At 32.1% G+C, this 15123-nt stretch overlaps 1 protein-coding gene and 1 non-coding gene across 2 annotated transcripts in view; both read right to left on the reverse strand.

Moving 5' to 3' along the window:
- Positions 1–15123, reverse strand: part of LOC111508636 (uncharacterized) — a 73659-nt gene that overhangs the window by 33608 nt on the left and 24928 nt on the right. The gene's annotated exons all lie outside the window — the stretch shown is intronic.
- On the reverse strand, positions 9534–10880 carry LOC111508634 (fork head domain-containing protein FD4). Its single transcript, XM_023164204.2, has one exon. It carries the CDS (start codon positions 10300–10302, stop codon positions 9556–9558), a length of 747 nt encoding a protein of 248 aa, XP_023019972.2. The 5' UTR covers positions 10303–10880; the 3' UTR covers positions 9534–9555.

Consider the following 15123-nt stretch of genomic DNA (forward strand, 5'->3'; position numbering starts at 1 on the left):
TTTTGGTCTCCAAAACTTACAAGATAAGTTTTTTTTTGTATTTCAATGGCAAAAATTATAAATTTAACTAATAGTTACTGATGAATATCACATTTTCCATTTTTCTTTCTACACTTTTTTTATTCTGTTTAAAAAAATCTGTTTAAAATCTGTTTTTCCGTTAATCAGCTGTCGCCCCCATACGAACGACAACTCTCAGAAGTTGAGAAACTTGTGCGAGCCAAGGACTAACGAGATCTTACCTTTCAACGTGTGATTCCTAAATATGATTTTTACATTTTTATTAAATCATAATATTCTAGATACTTAATAGCCTAGCAGAAAAATGTTTGGTAGGAATATGTAGAAATCAAGACGATTATAACAGTACATTAACTTAACAAATATTATCACATGTATTCAAGTCTAATAGTAAAAGAAATAATAATATGTACAAATAGAGCTCAGGAACTATACCACTTTTATATACATTGTATGGAGTCCTCTATTTCATTTCAATGACATTATCTTATGTTATGACTACATAATTGTGAGCAAAATTATGTAGGTGGATGAATTATATCACTTGCAATTTCAATCGACTGAAGATTTTCATTTATCTACATAATTTCATCCACATGACTATTTATCATGTGTAGGTTTAGTCAAATATTTTCACATAGGAAATAATCATGTGTATGAACGATCTCAAATGTATACAGTTCTGAAGTGAATCTACAAAATAGCTACCAAAGCTAGTATGAAAATTAATTTTTTTGAGACGGAAATGTAATCCCAAAAAATATTTGAATATTTTTCATTTAATTCGTTCATCAAATTATTGAGCTATGACGTAATATATATATATATATATATATATATATATATATATATATATATATATATATATATATGTTCATCAGTTAATTCATCACAACAATCAGACAATACTTCGTGTTTTTTCTATTCATTTCATCAGGAGGGTTCAACAGAAACACATTTTTTTAGACGTGGAGGTTTTAAATGTAGGTTTTTATCAAAATTTTCGAACAATTTTTGTTTTTTCACCAGTAGGTACAGGTTTTGACCTGTTACAAAAGAAAAATGCTTGCTTAAATCAATTTCAATTCCAACGATTTACATTATATCACTGTAATACATAACTTATTCATCTTCAAATCTAGCAGTTTTTCAAATTTTAGGTTTTTTCTAGTGACTAGTGACATTAACAATTTAAAATTTCACATCCAAAAATTCCTTGATGATAGTTGATGTTCTAAAATCGGGTAAAGTGAAGTTTCCAAGCTGCTTTATCAGTTGCATATAAAAACGAAAAACTTGAAAAATTCTCAAATAATCAACCAAAATATTTTCTGCATCATACAACTTATGATATTTATATTTATAAAATGAAATATCCGAGGATATTATAAGAATACAAATTTGGGAAAAAAACATTGAAATCGGAGCTGTGTCTACGGCAGAGTCAATGGCATTTATCTATAGGTAGACAGCCGTCTGTTGTAAGTTCAAGTTCAAACAGTTGTAGCGAAATTGTGAAATTAGTTTCTACCTTTCTGTTTTTCTCACTACAAACGCACAGAAAAATCACAGTGAGTTTTTGTATCTATTAATATCGGCGGATCAGACTATACATCCCAAATATTGCAAAAATTTGTTTATCAAGAATATTTGCAATTTTTCATATCAAACTGATCTTTGTTCGCTTCAGTAGGTAACTGAGAAAATGGTTTATAGTTTAGTCAAACGTTGAGATATTATGTTTCGTTCTGCTATGGTGCTTTCTATATTCAAATAATATTTTAAAATGTTCCAGATCATCTGGTACAAATTAGTAAACTATACAATAATAATAATAACGGAGGGTTCTATTCAACAGCAATCAATTCATTACTTCGTCATGTTTTTGTGAATTTATGAGTATTAAAGTGTAGAGTAACAGGTTTTGAATTACTTGGTTAGACGAGTAATGAATTTCAAATTCCTAAATTGACAAGTTGTGAATTAATATAACAGGAGTTTTTCCCAACACGTTGAGATCACCAAGTGATCATCTTCATGAGGAAGATTAAACTCTTGAAGATGATCATTTCGTGACTTGGTGATCGAAACACCTGTCGAGGTGTTAAAATAACGGTTCGATTTGTCTGTTTAAAATCTGGTTTCTCTTCGGTACGAATGAATCTTTCGTCTTTACGGTTTGGTGTTGGGAAAAAACTTCATTAATATTCATTACTACACCAAAGGTTCCAAACACTGCATCACGAGTATGTTGTGAATTATTGGAGATCACATCTGAAATGAAAATAATTGTGGTTCGTCTTATAAAAAAGAATAGGCAATGACATATTCCCTCATGAAAACCCCATATATGATATTGATAATCGACGAATATTAAAGATAAAAGATACTTTCATAGCCAGTTCGTGGCGAAGCCAAGATTCGACATCAACTCCCCAACGAGGGAATTGTATTGAGTGCAGCAATGCAACTGTGATTTGATCTATCACTACTGGTGAGACCAGTGGTTGGTCGGAAGAAAGCCTGCTGTAATGTGATGGTATTGGATCACGAGTACTTCATTTTTGGGCATTTCAACTTATAATAAAATCAAGTTACCTTGGACAATTTTGAATACATTCGCCATTAACGTGAGTGTTCCGAATCAAGGATACATTTTGTCTTTAACTCGTTTTCTATTATGAACAAATTACAACAAGAGAAGATTTGGAAATGTTGGTTTGAGTTTAGAATGATGGAAGCTATTCTCTGGGACATTGAGGAAACAATACCTGATACTGCTAATATAATTTCACTGTCTTCATCAAATAATCTATTGAGTGTCAAATTAAATAGCATAGGTGTCTATAAAATGATGGTTTGCATGAAATCGAAGTGGCACATTTTCTCAAAATGATGACATCAATAAAAAGGCATGTTTCGAATATTTCGCCTGCCATTCTTCTGAAAATTTTGCAACGATCAGGATTTTCACTTCCTAGTTTAACATGTTAGCATTAAAATTACCTTCGACATTTTATAATGTTTAAAGGGATGTTCCTATACAGATACGAGTTTCAATAAATGCTGAGGAAAATGAGTACATTTTCATGAAGTATTATTGTATTTATTTTCAAAATAACACTGGAAAAAAATTAATTTTCATTGTAAGGTTCATTCTGAAAGATGAAAATTTCTTTAGTTATATTGAATCTGTAATCAATTATTCACATTCGCTGGTGAAATTTTAATAAGCAATGTAATTTTCATTGAGAGTTGAATATTCATCTAATATAGGTATGTGTCAAATCATAACGTTTTATTTAATGGAAAAAAAATTCCGACTGGATGATTGATATTACCTGCGAATGAAGTGTAAATTTTCCGAAAAGGTTCTATTTAAAGAAACTGATCAGTATCGAAAAATATTATTTTGCAAAAATTTCATCTGACGTATTACTGTGTATTTTTTATCAATTCATGACTAATGGAAAGTATACGGTGTTTGGACTTATTGTTCGATTTTTAGAGTTTAGACGATTTCGAATTGTGAAATGTATGGAAAAGTTTTTTTTCAATTTCGAATTTGTTCATATGATGATCTTCCATTTCTCTTAAATGTTTGAGGAAGAAATTAAAGGATGAGATGTTTAGGAAAAAATCTTGATTTGAAGAGTCCATGTTAATTTAAGTATTATTTCTTACACATTTTCATTGGAAATAGAATAATTCCAAGTATCAACATCCATTTCAGGTATCGTTTCCTTCAAAATTATTTAGAATACGTACCTACTTACAACGGAATATCTGAACCTTCGAATGAAAAATCTCAGTGTAAAATTCCGCTGTAAAATTATGGTGAAGTGTAAAATTCCATTGTAAAATAATGGTAGAGTGTATTTTCACTATGATGGAGTGTAATATCCAAATTTAGCCAATCCAGTTTTATTTCGCAAAGGTACAATCAATATGAAAAAAACAATGAAAAATTCTACATTTCTTTTCGCGGTAGAATTATAAAGTAATCTTCCGAGTGGAATGTGAGATCACAAACAAAAGTATGTATACAATTTGGACGGAGAATAAAATTCCGCCGGTACCGGCGACCCAATGTATATTATGGCACAATTTTGCGTAGTTTTCCAGGAATTCTGAACAAATATTTTGAACTATAAAGTTGTATGCATCTCAGCTTTTGAAATGTACAATGACATCCGTCAAATCCATATAATGAATAACCAAAAAAAAATGAAACTCACGAATGTCTAGAAAAAAAAATGTTATATTCGATGATATGATCAGTTCTTTAATTCTGGACGAAGAAGGCTAGCCTCATAGTTGTCAAATCTATCATTTCACTTATATTTTTAACTTTGTTGAAACTAGTTTATTTTATGTTAAACAATACGGGTAAGCTTCATCATGTGATACTGTAATCATAATTTATATACATTCATCGAAGAGGATTAGACGAAACGAACGAAATTAGAGACGGATGAATTCATACATCAATTTAAAGCTCATCATGTGCACTGAATGCCAGTGCTTACTCTGGTCTTCGTATCGTTATGACTATATTGCCATTATTAATATACAGGGTGTTCCAAGTTAATTCGGCCCGGCAAAATTGATAGCAAAGTTTATGTACAAAACTAATAGTTTTTAGAGAAGCCCTGGATACAACACACACTCATGCCTTAACTACGCAAATTTGTGTTGGGGAAGCAACAATAGATCTAAGGAAATGTTCATAATACAGAAAAGAATAATAAGAACAATGTCTTTTAAACCTAAACAATATTCTTGTCAACATTTATTTACGAATGCTAACTTTTTGATACTGCCATGTGTATATATCTTGAACAGTATTTTGCATGCCAGGGAGACTCCAACTCCATGGCCTTATCGATGCTGAAAATAAAAAAAAATAACAGTCGCGTTTTCAAAATATTTCGTGAAATGATATTTCTTTGAATGGAACACCCTATATTTCATCATGCATTTCGATTCATAATATTCTCAACAACAGAGCTCATATCACCTTTCTTCCTATGTGGACATATTCATTTATTTCACTAGTACAAAAAATGTCTTTGTTTTGGCAAATAAAACCTCACGATTGTCCAAACACTCAATTTTCGTACTTATATAAATGACAATATTTTGTTACTAACAGCAAAAAGAAAAAATTGCGCTGCTATTGCAACTCGTGAAACCCGTGATCATCATGTACCATTCACTTGACACTACTGAGCTGTTTTGGTTGGTTTCCGGGTTTTGCCGTCGTCTTCTCTGAATATAATCCCTAAACCTTTTGACTGCAACTGAGGCATTCATCTTCAGTGGCGTGGTCGAAGTACTCTTCTTAACGTGTTAACTGAAACTGACACGCCAAGAAGAATACACTGAAGATGACTGCTGCAGTTGCAGGGGATTATAATCAAAGAAGACCAAGGCAAAACCCGGAAACCAACCAAAACATTTACACCAGCCGTGAAAGCCTACATTCATATACCACTGAGCTATTTGGTATTAATTTAAAGCCATTCCAGTAGTCAAATTTATTTTTTGAATCAAAATATGTCTGCTATGATAACATTGAAGCCGTTTTTGTACAGAACAGAAAATATTAGAGCGTCATATCAATGCGGTTGGAAAAAAAATGTGTTTGATTCGATAAAACAGAATTATTAAGAGTAATCAAGTTGCCTTGAAACTTTATGGAAATACTATTTGTCAAATATTCATGACAATGTCATAAATTATCGTAACTGTCAGCTACTGTTCGAATATTTTTCGAAATGCCAACTAAAATGTGATATGTAAGAATCCTACACCACAGCAATGCGTTCCTCGATCGTGAATTACCTAATCGGCGCGGCGTTTTTTTGCTGTACATCATGGTGGATTCAGGAACAATAAAAAAGTTTTTGAGGAGAGGAGAACTGAAAAACGTTTTGTAATATTTGAAGATACAGAAATTGATATTTTAGCCTACTTTAAGATAAATTCAAATAATTCCATCAGAGATTTATCTAGAGAAATAGCTGTTCCACCGTATGTTATTCAACGAATTCTGAAGAAACATAAGATTTCTCGTTATAAGTTAAGACCAGTGCAAACACTAGAACATAGTGACTTCGAAAGACGATTTGGGTTTTGTCTGTGGTTTATGAATAAATGAGACAAAATCCATATAAATATTATATGGAGAGATGAGGCTAATTTTTCAAATTGTTATTGGAGTAGACATAATCATTTCTGGTCCATCCCCATAATCCGCAAAGACGATTGACTAATAATATTTGGTGTGGTCTATTTAGAGACAGAATTATCGGTCCATTTTTCTACCAGTTCTTTGAACGGTCTCCGTTACATTAATTTATTAACAAGAGTGTTTCGATGATCTGCATCTAAAGGCTCGTCAGATGATCTATTTTCAGCAGGATGGAGCACCAACTTATAATTTCGGTGGCGTAAAAATAATGTTGCGAAACTTTTTCGGAAACAGGTGGATTGCTACATATGGTCCTGTTAAGTGGCCTCCTCGTTCACCAGACGTGATACCTTCAGATTTTTATTTTTGGGGATTTATGAAAAATGAGGTGTACAAGATAAAACATAATAATGTAGATGAACTGAAAAATTATATTGAAAGTATAATTAATAGAATTGATGGCTAAATTGTGTTGAAGGCAACACGTAGTGTCAAGAGAAGACGCGGTGTCTTTAAATATTCACTCGATATTTTATAGATCTTCATTCGCCAAAGCAAATAAATTTTTTTGCACTATATAGTGAAAGAAATAAATATTTCCACATAAGTCGCTCATTTTTAACTTTGAGAAGAAAGGTGATATGAGCTTTGTTGTTGAGTATGCATGATGCATGAATGCATGATAAAATATAAGGTGTCCCATTTAAAAAAATATCATTTTATGAATCATTTTGGAAACGCGACTGTCAATTTTTTTTTGTTTTCGGCATCGACAAGGCCATCGAAAATACTACTAGTTTGCCCATTTAACCGAATTCGTAGCATCAATAATAACGGAGTTGGCAATGGTGCCGACTTAATTTGGAAAACCCTGTATACTCTCAAAGTTAATCTATTTTATCTATATAAATGGTTAACAACACTGCGAGGAAATAAGCGACAGATTCTTTAAGTGCTATTCAGTCATTTGCACGTTTTTACCCAACTCACCCAACCCTTTTTGAAATAAAGCTCGAATTAGAAATTTCTCAGAAAAAAGCAGCAAACTTTTATGGATGTACCCACCAAATAACCAAAAATATTTACCAAGACATAAAATCAGCACTGAAAAAAAACCTCACATAACACTGGCAACAAAAATGGGATACATCGAAATCTAAATTTTCCAGAGTCAAACCATCCGTCATACACCTATTATTCCTCAAGATATATGAATGAATGTCAGATCTGATATGAATCTTTCACTTAAAGAAACCCTTGCAATTCATCTCTTTAGAGGCTAAACAAGGAAATTAGTAATTGTTTTCAATTTACAGGAATGAAGTCACAATCATTTCTGCTACAAATAGGCTGAGTTATGAGTAATAATAATTTTCCATATACTCATTTCGAAGTATTCATTTTGTCACTTAAGGAAAAAGGTAAATATTTGACCAATAATGGAACCACACTTATTTTTCTGCATTTGGAGCAATCTTTTCGAAATCATTTTTCCCATTTTTAGTTACATTTGATAAATACACGAGAAGTTAGACCGCCTTGGCTGCAAATTTGAAATTGAAAAAAATGTATACCATACACTTACGACGAATAGCTGTCATTTATTGATTAATTTTTCATTTTTGAAAGAGATTGTATTTCCTGATTATCATAAAGCTTCGGGCTAGTAATTCGGAAAATGCATTGTTCTCACCTGAATTGCAAAATAAAGGAATGAGCACGGTGTTACTATAGGTGACCCTCAAAATTGATTTGTTAAATTCTGCAGTAGTCTTCAGTATTCAATAGAAAATGTTTTAGAAATGAATTAAACTTGTCAGTAGGTACTCATCATATTAAATGAAACAAGGTTTAATTGAGAAATTAAATATTCCAGGAAAGGAAATGAAGCTATTGAAATCTCCAAATTATTTGTGAAACAAATAATTACAATACCATGTTTGGTTATCATCCATCCAGCAATTGAATTCGATTACTACGAAACATTTTTCAATAAAATTCTGAATAATGTAAGTCGGAAAGTGTTTTCTCAATTTGGCGAGGAAAACATAATGAAATAAAAGAATCAACCTATTTTTAGAAAGGAAAACTTTCTTACAGTTTCTGTGTCAGAATCCAATAGGTAGATACAGTTTTTGTCGTATCTACATATTTTAATCTAACTAAGAACTATGGATGCAGAAAAATATTAAAGTTTGATTCGTGGTGCTAGAAATGTATCTAGTTAATTTTCCATGAAATATTCATGGCTCATCAGATAATATTCGAAAATAATTGATAATAATGAATTTGTTATTGCATTATTGAATATTTTAGGTTCATATTACCTATATTTATTGAACAAATCTATTTAATATACATATTTACATCAATATTTGTTTCGTAGATGATTCATTTATTTTTTTTCAATTACAGTTGTGTATGTGAAAGGAACACAATAATCTGGGTTGTGCTTAATGAATATGAAAATACAAAGTACCTATTTACTGAAAGCTCAATCCTGTTGATTATACTAATTCAAAAATCATTACTTCTTTTCCAGCACTTGAATTTATTGAAAGATTGATGGTTATGAATCAGAGTAGTTGAATCTATCTATTAAATCTGATGAATCTATGTTTAACGAATGCGATGTATTAGGAAAATTCAAAATTTTGTGGTAACTAGGTGATATATTTTCGTACTTAATTGCCGATTGGAAATTGATTTTTTTGAATTACAATAATGCAATTGATACAAATACAAACTCAACATCAAATTGTGAACAGAAAAATTTTTTGAGATACGGGGCGGAAAGAGAATAGAATAATTGAGTTTTTACTTTATGAATATTTGAAAATAAAAACGAAATAGGTACCTACTCGAAATGTCAACGGTGTTCCTGATATTCAGTCTAATGGTTTCTCCCTCCTCTCAAATCAATGGAAAGATCACTAATTAGGAATCGCAGTAGTTCAGTAGTTCAGATAATGTGACATAAATGCTTCAAGATTGTTGTGATGATATACTTTCTCAAATGGAAAAATATATTTTTTCCGATTCAGAATGATTTTTTTAATTAATCCCAATTTAAGTAGGTATCCACCTAAATGTAAACAGAACAATAATTTCACTATACCTATTGATAGTTGACATACCTAAAGATTGTTTCCAACAGATTCTGAAGAAAATTATCTGATTTGCAGTAATGAATATTGGAAAAAAACGTAGTACGTACTTAAAATATCAACCATGTTGCTGATACCCAATCAAAAACGGTTCCACCTCCTTCTCAAAATATTCGACATTGTTACATTATGTAGGTACATTCAGTGAATTCACTCGATGTCATTATAAAGCTATAACTGTGAAACTCTGAACAAATCTTCGGCAGATGCGAGTCCATAATTATCGTAATGAGCATGAGGTGGCTGCATAAGTGCCACCGAATTCGTGAACGCCAAATCATAGCAAGACGATGACAGCACCCAAGGATGAACAGGTGGAATGATGTGCGTCGCACTGGGAACTACAGGCGTAGGTTTATCGGGAGAAATCAAACTTTCTATCGTGAACGACCTTTTGGGCCTTATGCAAGTAACCGCAGTTTCTGGAGTTTTCGTCAAAATCGGGGAAGTAGGCTGAGGAGCCATGACAGAAGAATTTGCCGCCGGATTGATGTCCACTGAAGTATTCGGTGGAGCGAAAAATATTCTGTTGATATTAGTTAATGCCGCTAATTCTATCTCCAGTGATTCTTTGTCACTTTTCAACAGCTTGAATCTTTTTCTTCGCCGAAGAAGGCTCCCGTTCACGAACATATCGAAAGCAGCGGGATGCAAAGCCCAGTACGCACCTTTTCCCGGTCTGTCCGGTTGTCTGGGAATTTTAATGAAGCAATCATTGAAGGAGAGGTTGTGCCTCAGGGAATTCTGCCATCTCTGCGTGTTTTTCCTGTAGTACGGGAATCTATCCGTTATGAACTTGTAGATTTCCGATAAAGGCAGCATTTTCTCCGGAGAATTCCATATGGCCATCGCGGTCAGAGATATGTAGGAATAGGGTGGTTTCTGATCGCCATAGGATTCCCTTGAAGGCCTTGGCATGCTGGATTTACTAACACTGAACACACACAAGAACACCTTAAACAAACTCTGCTGAAATCTACTAAACAACTGTTTGAACTGATCCTTCAAAACGTTTAGTGGGTTTAAAAGGATACTCAACGCCCATCGTTCTTTCTATTGGTCGTGTCAGAACAATGGCAATTCGAGTCCCTCCTCCTTGTTAACGCCTGTCCTTTTCAGAGGCTTAACGCGAAGCCAATTGGTTTAGCGAGTGGTTTTACATCGCTGCTAGGGTGCAGCCAATCATATAATGCTTCGTATTTAATAATAAATTGCTTTATTTGAGTAAGATTCATTTAATATGGCTGATGTAGTTAGATTAAATTTATGTTATCATTTCGAGAACAGTTCGTTCGGTAAACACCGTTAGTTGAAGTCATTATGCTGCTTTATTGAATACATTTTATGGTTCGTAACCGTTTATAAGCTCATTTACCAAAATGTAAATTGAGCTTTTGTTATTGGAGTATGTGAGCTTTATTATATGTCTGGAGGCTGCAACTGAGTATCATGCTTCATTATCCTTTTGCATTATTTTTTTTTTATTAAAAATGTCGTACAATAAATTCAAAGAGGTCATTATACGAATGGAATCAAAATTAAAAATTAAATTAGTTACACTAACGAGAATAAAAAATGTCATCTTTCATATAAAACTTGTGTCAAAATATATTTTTCATTGAAAATTATATTTAACACTCTAATTCACATATTATTGAGACTTTACCTACTTGCATTTGGAATTTTTCATTCGTCAATTGGTATTTCTTTCCTAGGAATTTTAAAAAGGAGAGATGATTTTCAGATGTAGGTAATTATGAAGAATTAGCTAGACATAAAACTTAGCACCTCCACCCAAATACGTCTTTTCCATCTCATCGGCTTAGTTTACTGCACTAACGATTGAATATCAAATATTCTTAGGCAAGTCGATAAAAGTAAGTTATCATAAACTGATTGATAAACAACTTATATTTGTCACTTAATTTGATATCAAAGACTATGACAATATAAGTAGGAATATCGAAATCGTTAAATAAAATTACACGTACCTACCTATATGTACTTAGTCAAATGAGCATAATTTGAGTGTGAAAAAAATTAATGAAATATGTTCACAAGTGAATTTAATGAACTGAATAGGACTGAAATTGAAATTTCACAGGAGTCGTTGACTAAAATATTTAGAAAATAGATGATAGCTTAAATGGGATGTTTTCGTGTGATAACAAAAAAAACAGAATTAGTCACTATCAAATATTATTTTAATTGAAAGGTGGTATATTGTAAGGAGATACTAATTTTTGGTAAAGGAAACTTTTGGCTATCTACTTATCGATCTCTAAATAAAAAAATGTGGGAATTTCCACAGAAAGGAAGAAAACAATCAATTGCAAAACTAACTCTAACACAAATATGTATAGAATATTAATTTCAGACACAAACTTGAAGAAAAAGGCCCATGAAAAAGTAACTTATAATTAATAATAATAATAATAATAATACGTCTTTATTCACCATAAAAATACAAATGGAATAGACAAAAATAAAATAAAACAGTATACAGGAACAATAACAAAAAAATCTTCCAGTATATGAATAGGCGGAGTATCAGCCAAGGCTGTTTTTCAACTCAACCTGGGCTTTAATTCATATTTTTATTTTAAACTATATAGCGACCAGACACGGCTACGCACAAGTGGGAGAACATGAAAAATGAGAATTGAAACTGCTAATGTGTTATACCAATTGTATTTGTAACTATCGTTACTGCAGATTCGTCTTGCAAGGCAATGAATCATTGTTAAGGTGTTTGACAATGTTTTATGATACATTTCATTAATTCGGACTTTCAATGTCTAATATGATATAGAATGATTTGAAATTCCTGAAAGAATCGATAAAATTTAAAAAAAAAGCTAAAAAAGTAACAATTAGGTATATCAAGCAAAAAAGTGAAATAACAATGAAATAAAATACAAGCAATAGGTAATTGAAAATTGAAAAATTAATAAGAAATGAAAATTGAAATTGAAAAGATTTCAAGTCCCAGTTAATTCACGACTATTCGATTGTTAGTATCAACAATCGTCTTTGGGAGATCACTCACATTTTTTCCTGTCAAAATGTCACATTATCAGCTTGTCCATAAGTGAGTTTCCCATTTTTTTGTAAGGTATAGATACTTATTTATATGGGTATCTATTGAGAGCAAGATCCGTCGACCTCTTATGATTTTTAGTTGTATCCTTTTATTCCAACTACCATAAAATTTTATATCAACTCTTTGAGCGAAGCAGGTGATGCCAGCTAGTATAAAACTATTAATAATAAATTTGCACATTCAATCAAGAGACTACAACTATCATCAATTTCAATTTTTGAATAGTTACGTATCTATCTACCTGAAGATAACACAAAACGATCTTCTCGCATCGAATTGTCATCAGACCACTTGAATTTATTTTCTCGTACAATTATTTGAATTTTGCAATGAATCTAATAATATTAATTTGAATTTTATGGCGTAAATTGCAATTATAATGCAATTAAATGCTCAAGGTAACTAAGGTATTCATATGAGGAAGATTGATATCGTATATCCCTCTAAATAGCTTTACAATTTCCACATTATATCTGACCATCATCACAAACAGTTATAGAATAAACTAGAAAACTTAAAGAAAAACAAATATTTTTTGTAGATCTATGAAAGAAGAATAATATATATATATATATATATATATATATATATATATATATATATATATATAATATATATGAAAGAATAATAATATGAAGCAAATTGTTTTGTTGTATATTTCAAAGGTATTTGGGCAGCAATTTCGATCAAAGCTCGAAGAGTATAAGTAGGTACCTAGTAAGTAAGTACAAATTCAAACAAACCATTATTGAATAATACATATAAATCTTTCTATTGAATCAATCCATTTTGATGGAAATCTTACGAAAATCCGTTCTGTAGTTCTTGAGTTTATCGCGTTAAAACGAACAGACAGGAAATTGTATCCTATGATTTATTGATGTACGTTTGAATGTGTTAGACGCAATATACAATGCGTTTTTAAATTTCCCCTCCCCTTTTATTTTTTGAACGGGTCAACTCAAAAAAATTGAAATTTGAGATAATGAAATGAATGAATGAATACTTTACTTTGAAGTGAAATTGACAAATGAAACTTTCAAGATGGCGACTGGGTGCCATCTGGGAAAAAAATTTAATGGAAAGGGAGGTCTTGTGACACATCTTTTTGAAGCTCCTGGCAAATGCTTCACAACCCCAGAATATAATGTCAATATCTTCAACTAGTACAAAATGACGGACCTTTTAATAATTGCCTAATTACATTGATATTCAACTACATAATATGAGATAATAAGCTTGAGGTTAGTTCAGAAGATGCTCGAAATGGTTGCCTTGAACTTCTTGACATATGAACAGACTATTGAAGCAGGTTCAGTTTTATAAACCTTTTGCTTCAAATAGCCCCATAAAAACGTCCAAAGGTGTCAATTCTGGCGAGAGGGCCAGTCCAAACGACCAAAGTAGTGAACAAATAGTTTATTACTTGTCTGGAGTAATGTGGTGGTGTTCTATCTTGTTGAAATACAATATCCTCTATGAGAGGGTCAACAGTAGTTTCCAGCATATTCACATACAGTTCCCTGTTGAATTTTGATCAATAAATAGAGGTCCTACAATATGGTTTCCCAATATTCCTGCCCAAACGTTAATTTTTTCTGGATATTCGGTATGTGTTACTCGGAAACACACTTACCATTGGTAAGATGCAACGCCAAGCATCAACATCGACCGCCGACAATATTCGTCCTCTATCTTTCACTGTAGCTTTCACTGCAAGATAACTACAGTAGAATCCATTTATTATGAATCCGACTAGGTTAACCAACCACCTATTATGAAGTAATTACACAACACAATTTGTTTTTATATAAACATTTTTGTAAAAAAAAGTGGGATATAATGACTTCGCTTGTGACATGTCGCTTACAGTGAAATATCGCTTATTATGACCCATTTTTAATGAATCATGTCCGTTTATAATGACCGACATGATTATCGTTGATTCCTGACGACGTTTGGCACGTTACTTGTTTTTTGTTTTAAATCTGACATTTTTTGAAGCTTACGCATTGTTTTTAGTGATATCCTGTGGAAAAAATGTCATCTCAACGCCGTGAAGCATTTACGATTGAGGAGAAAGGTGCAATATGCAGATCAGAAAATGAAGAATCAAACTCATCTCTCGCAAAGGAATTTGGCGTGGGTCATTTGACAATCTCAATGATTCTCAAAAACAAGAACCTGATTAAGTAATCGTTCAATTCAAATGCTTTGAAACCAAAGAGGCTTGAAAAATCGCGAGAAGAAAATGTTGATCAGCATTATTCAGTCGTTTAAAGTCACGATAAACAAAGGGATACCTGTCAGCGGCCCTATGCTACAGGAAAAGACAAATGTTTTTGCAGAGGGTTTTGGTATTCTCGACTTCAATTTTTCTGCAAGCTTGATCAGTCGTTTTAAACTTTGATATAACATTGTGGCGAGAAAAATTTACGGTTAATCTTTGTCTGTTCAAAAATTACACGACGAGCGGTTCTTGAGGTCGAATCTGTGTGGCCACACATCTGTGTGGCCGAATCTACGAAAACAATTTTCTGATGATGAGATATTTGATGCTAATGAAACTGGACTGTTTTACAAATTGATGCTGGACAAAACTTTAAAATTTGAAGATGAGAATTGTTGTGAAGGCA

Source organism: Leptinotarsa decemlineata, unplaced genomic scaffold (assembly GCF_025532065.1).
Source record: "Leptinotarsa decemlineata unplaced genomic scaffold, Ldec_3_MD MMD2_tig00000505_RagTag_RagTag, whole genome shotgun sequence".
Classification (NCBI taxonomy): domain Eukaryota; kingdom Metazoa; phylum Arthropoda; class Insecta; order Coleoptera; family Chrysomelidae; genus Leptinotarsa; species Leptinotarsa decemlineata.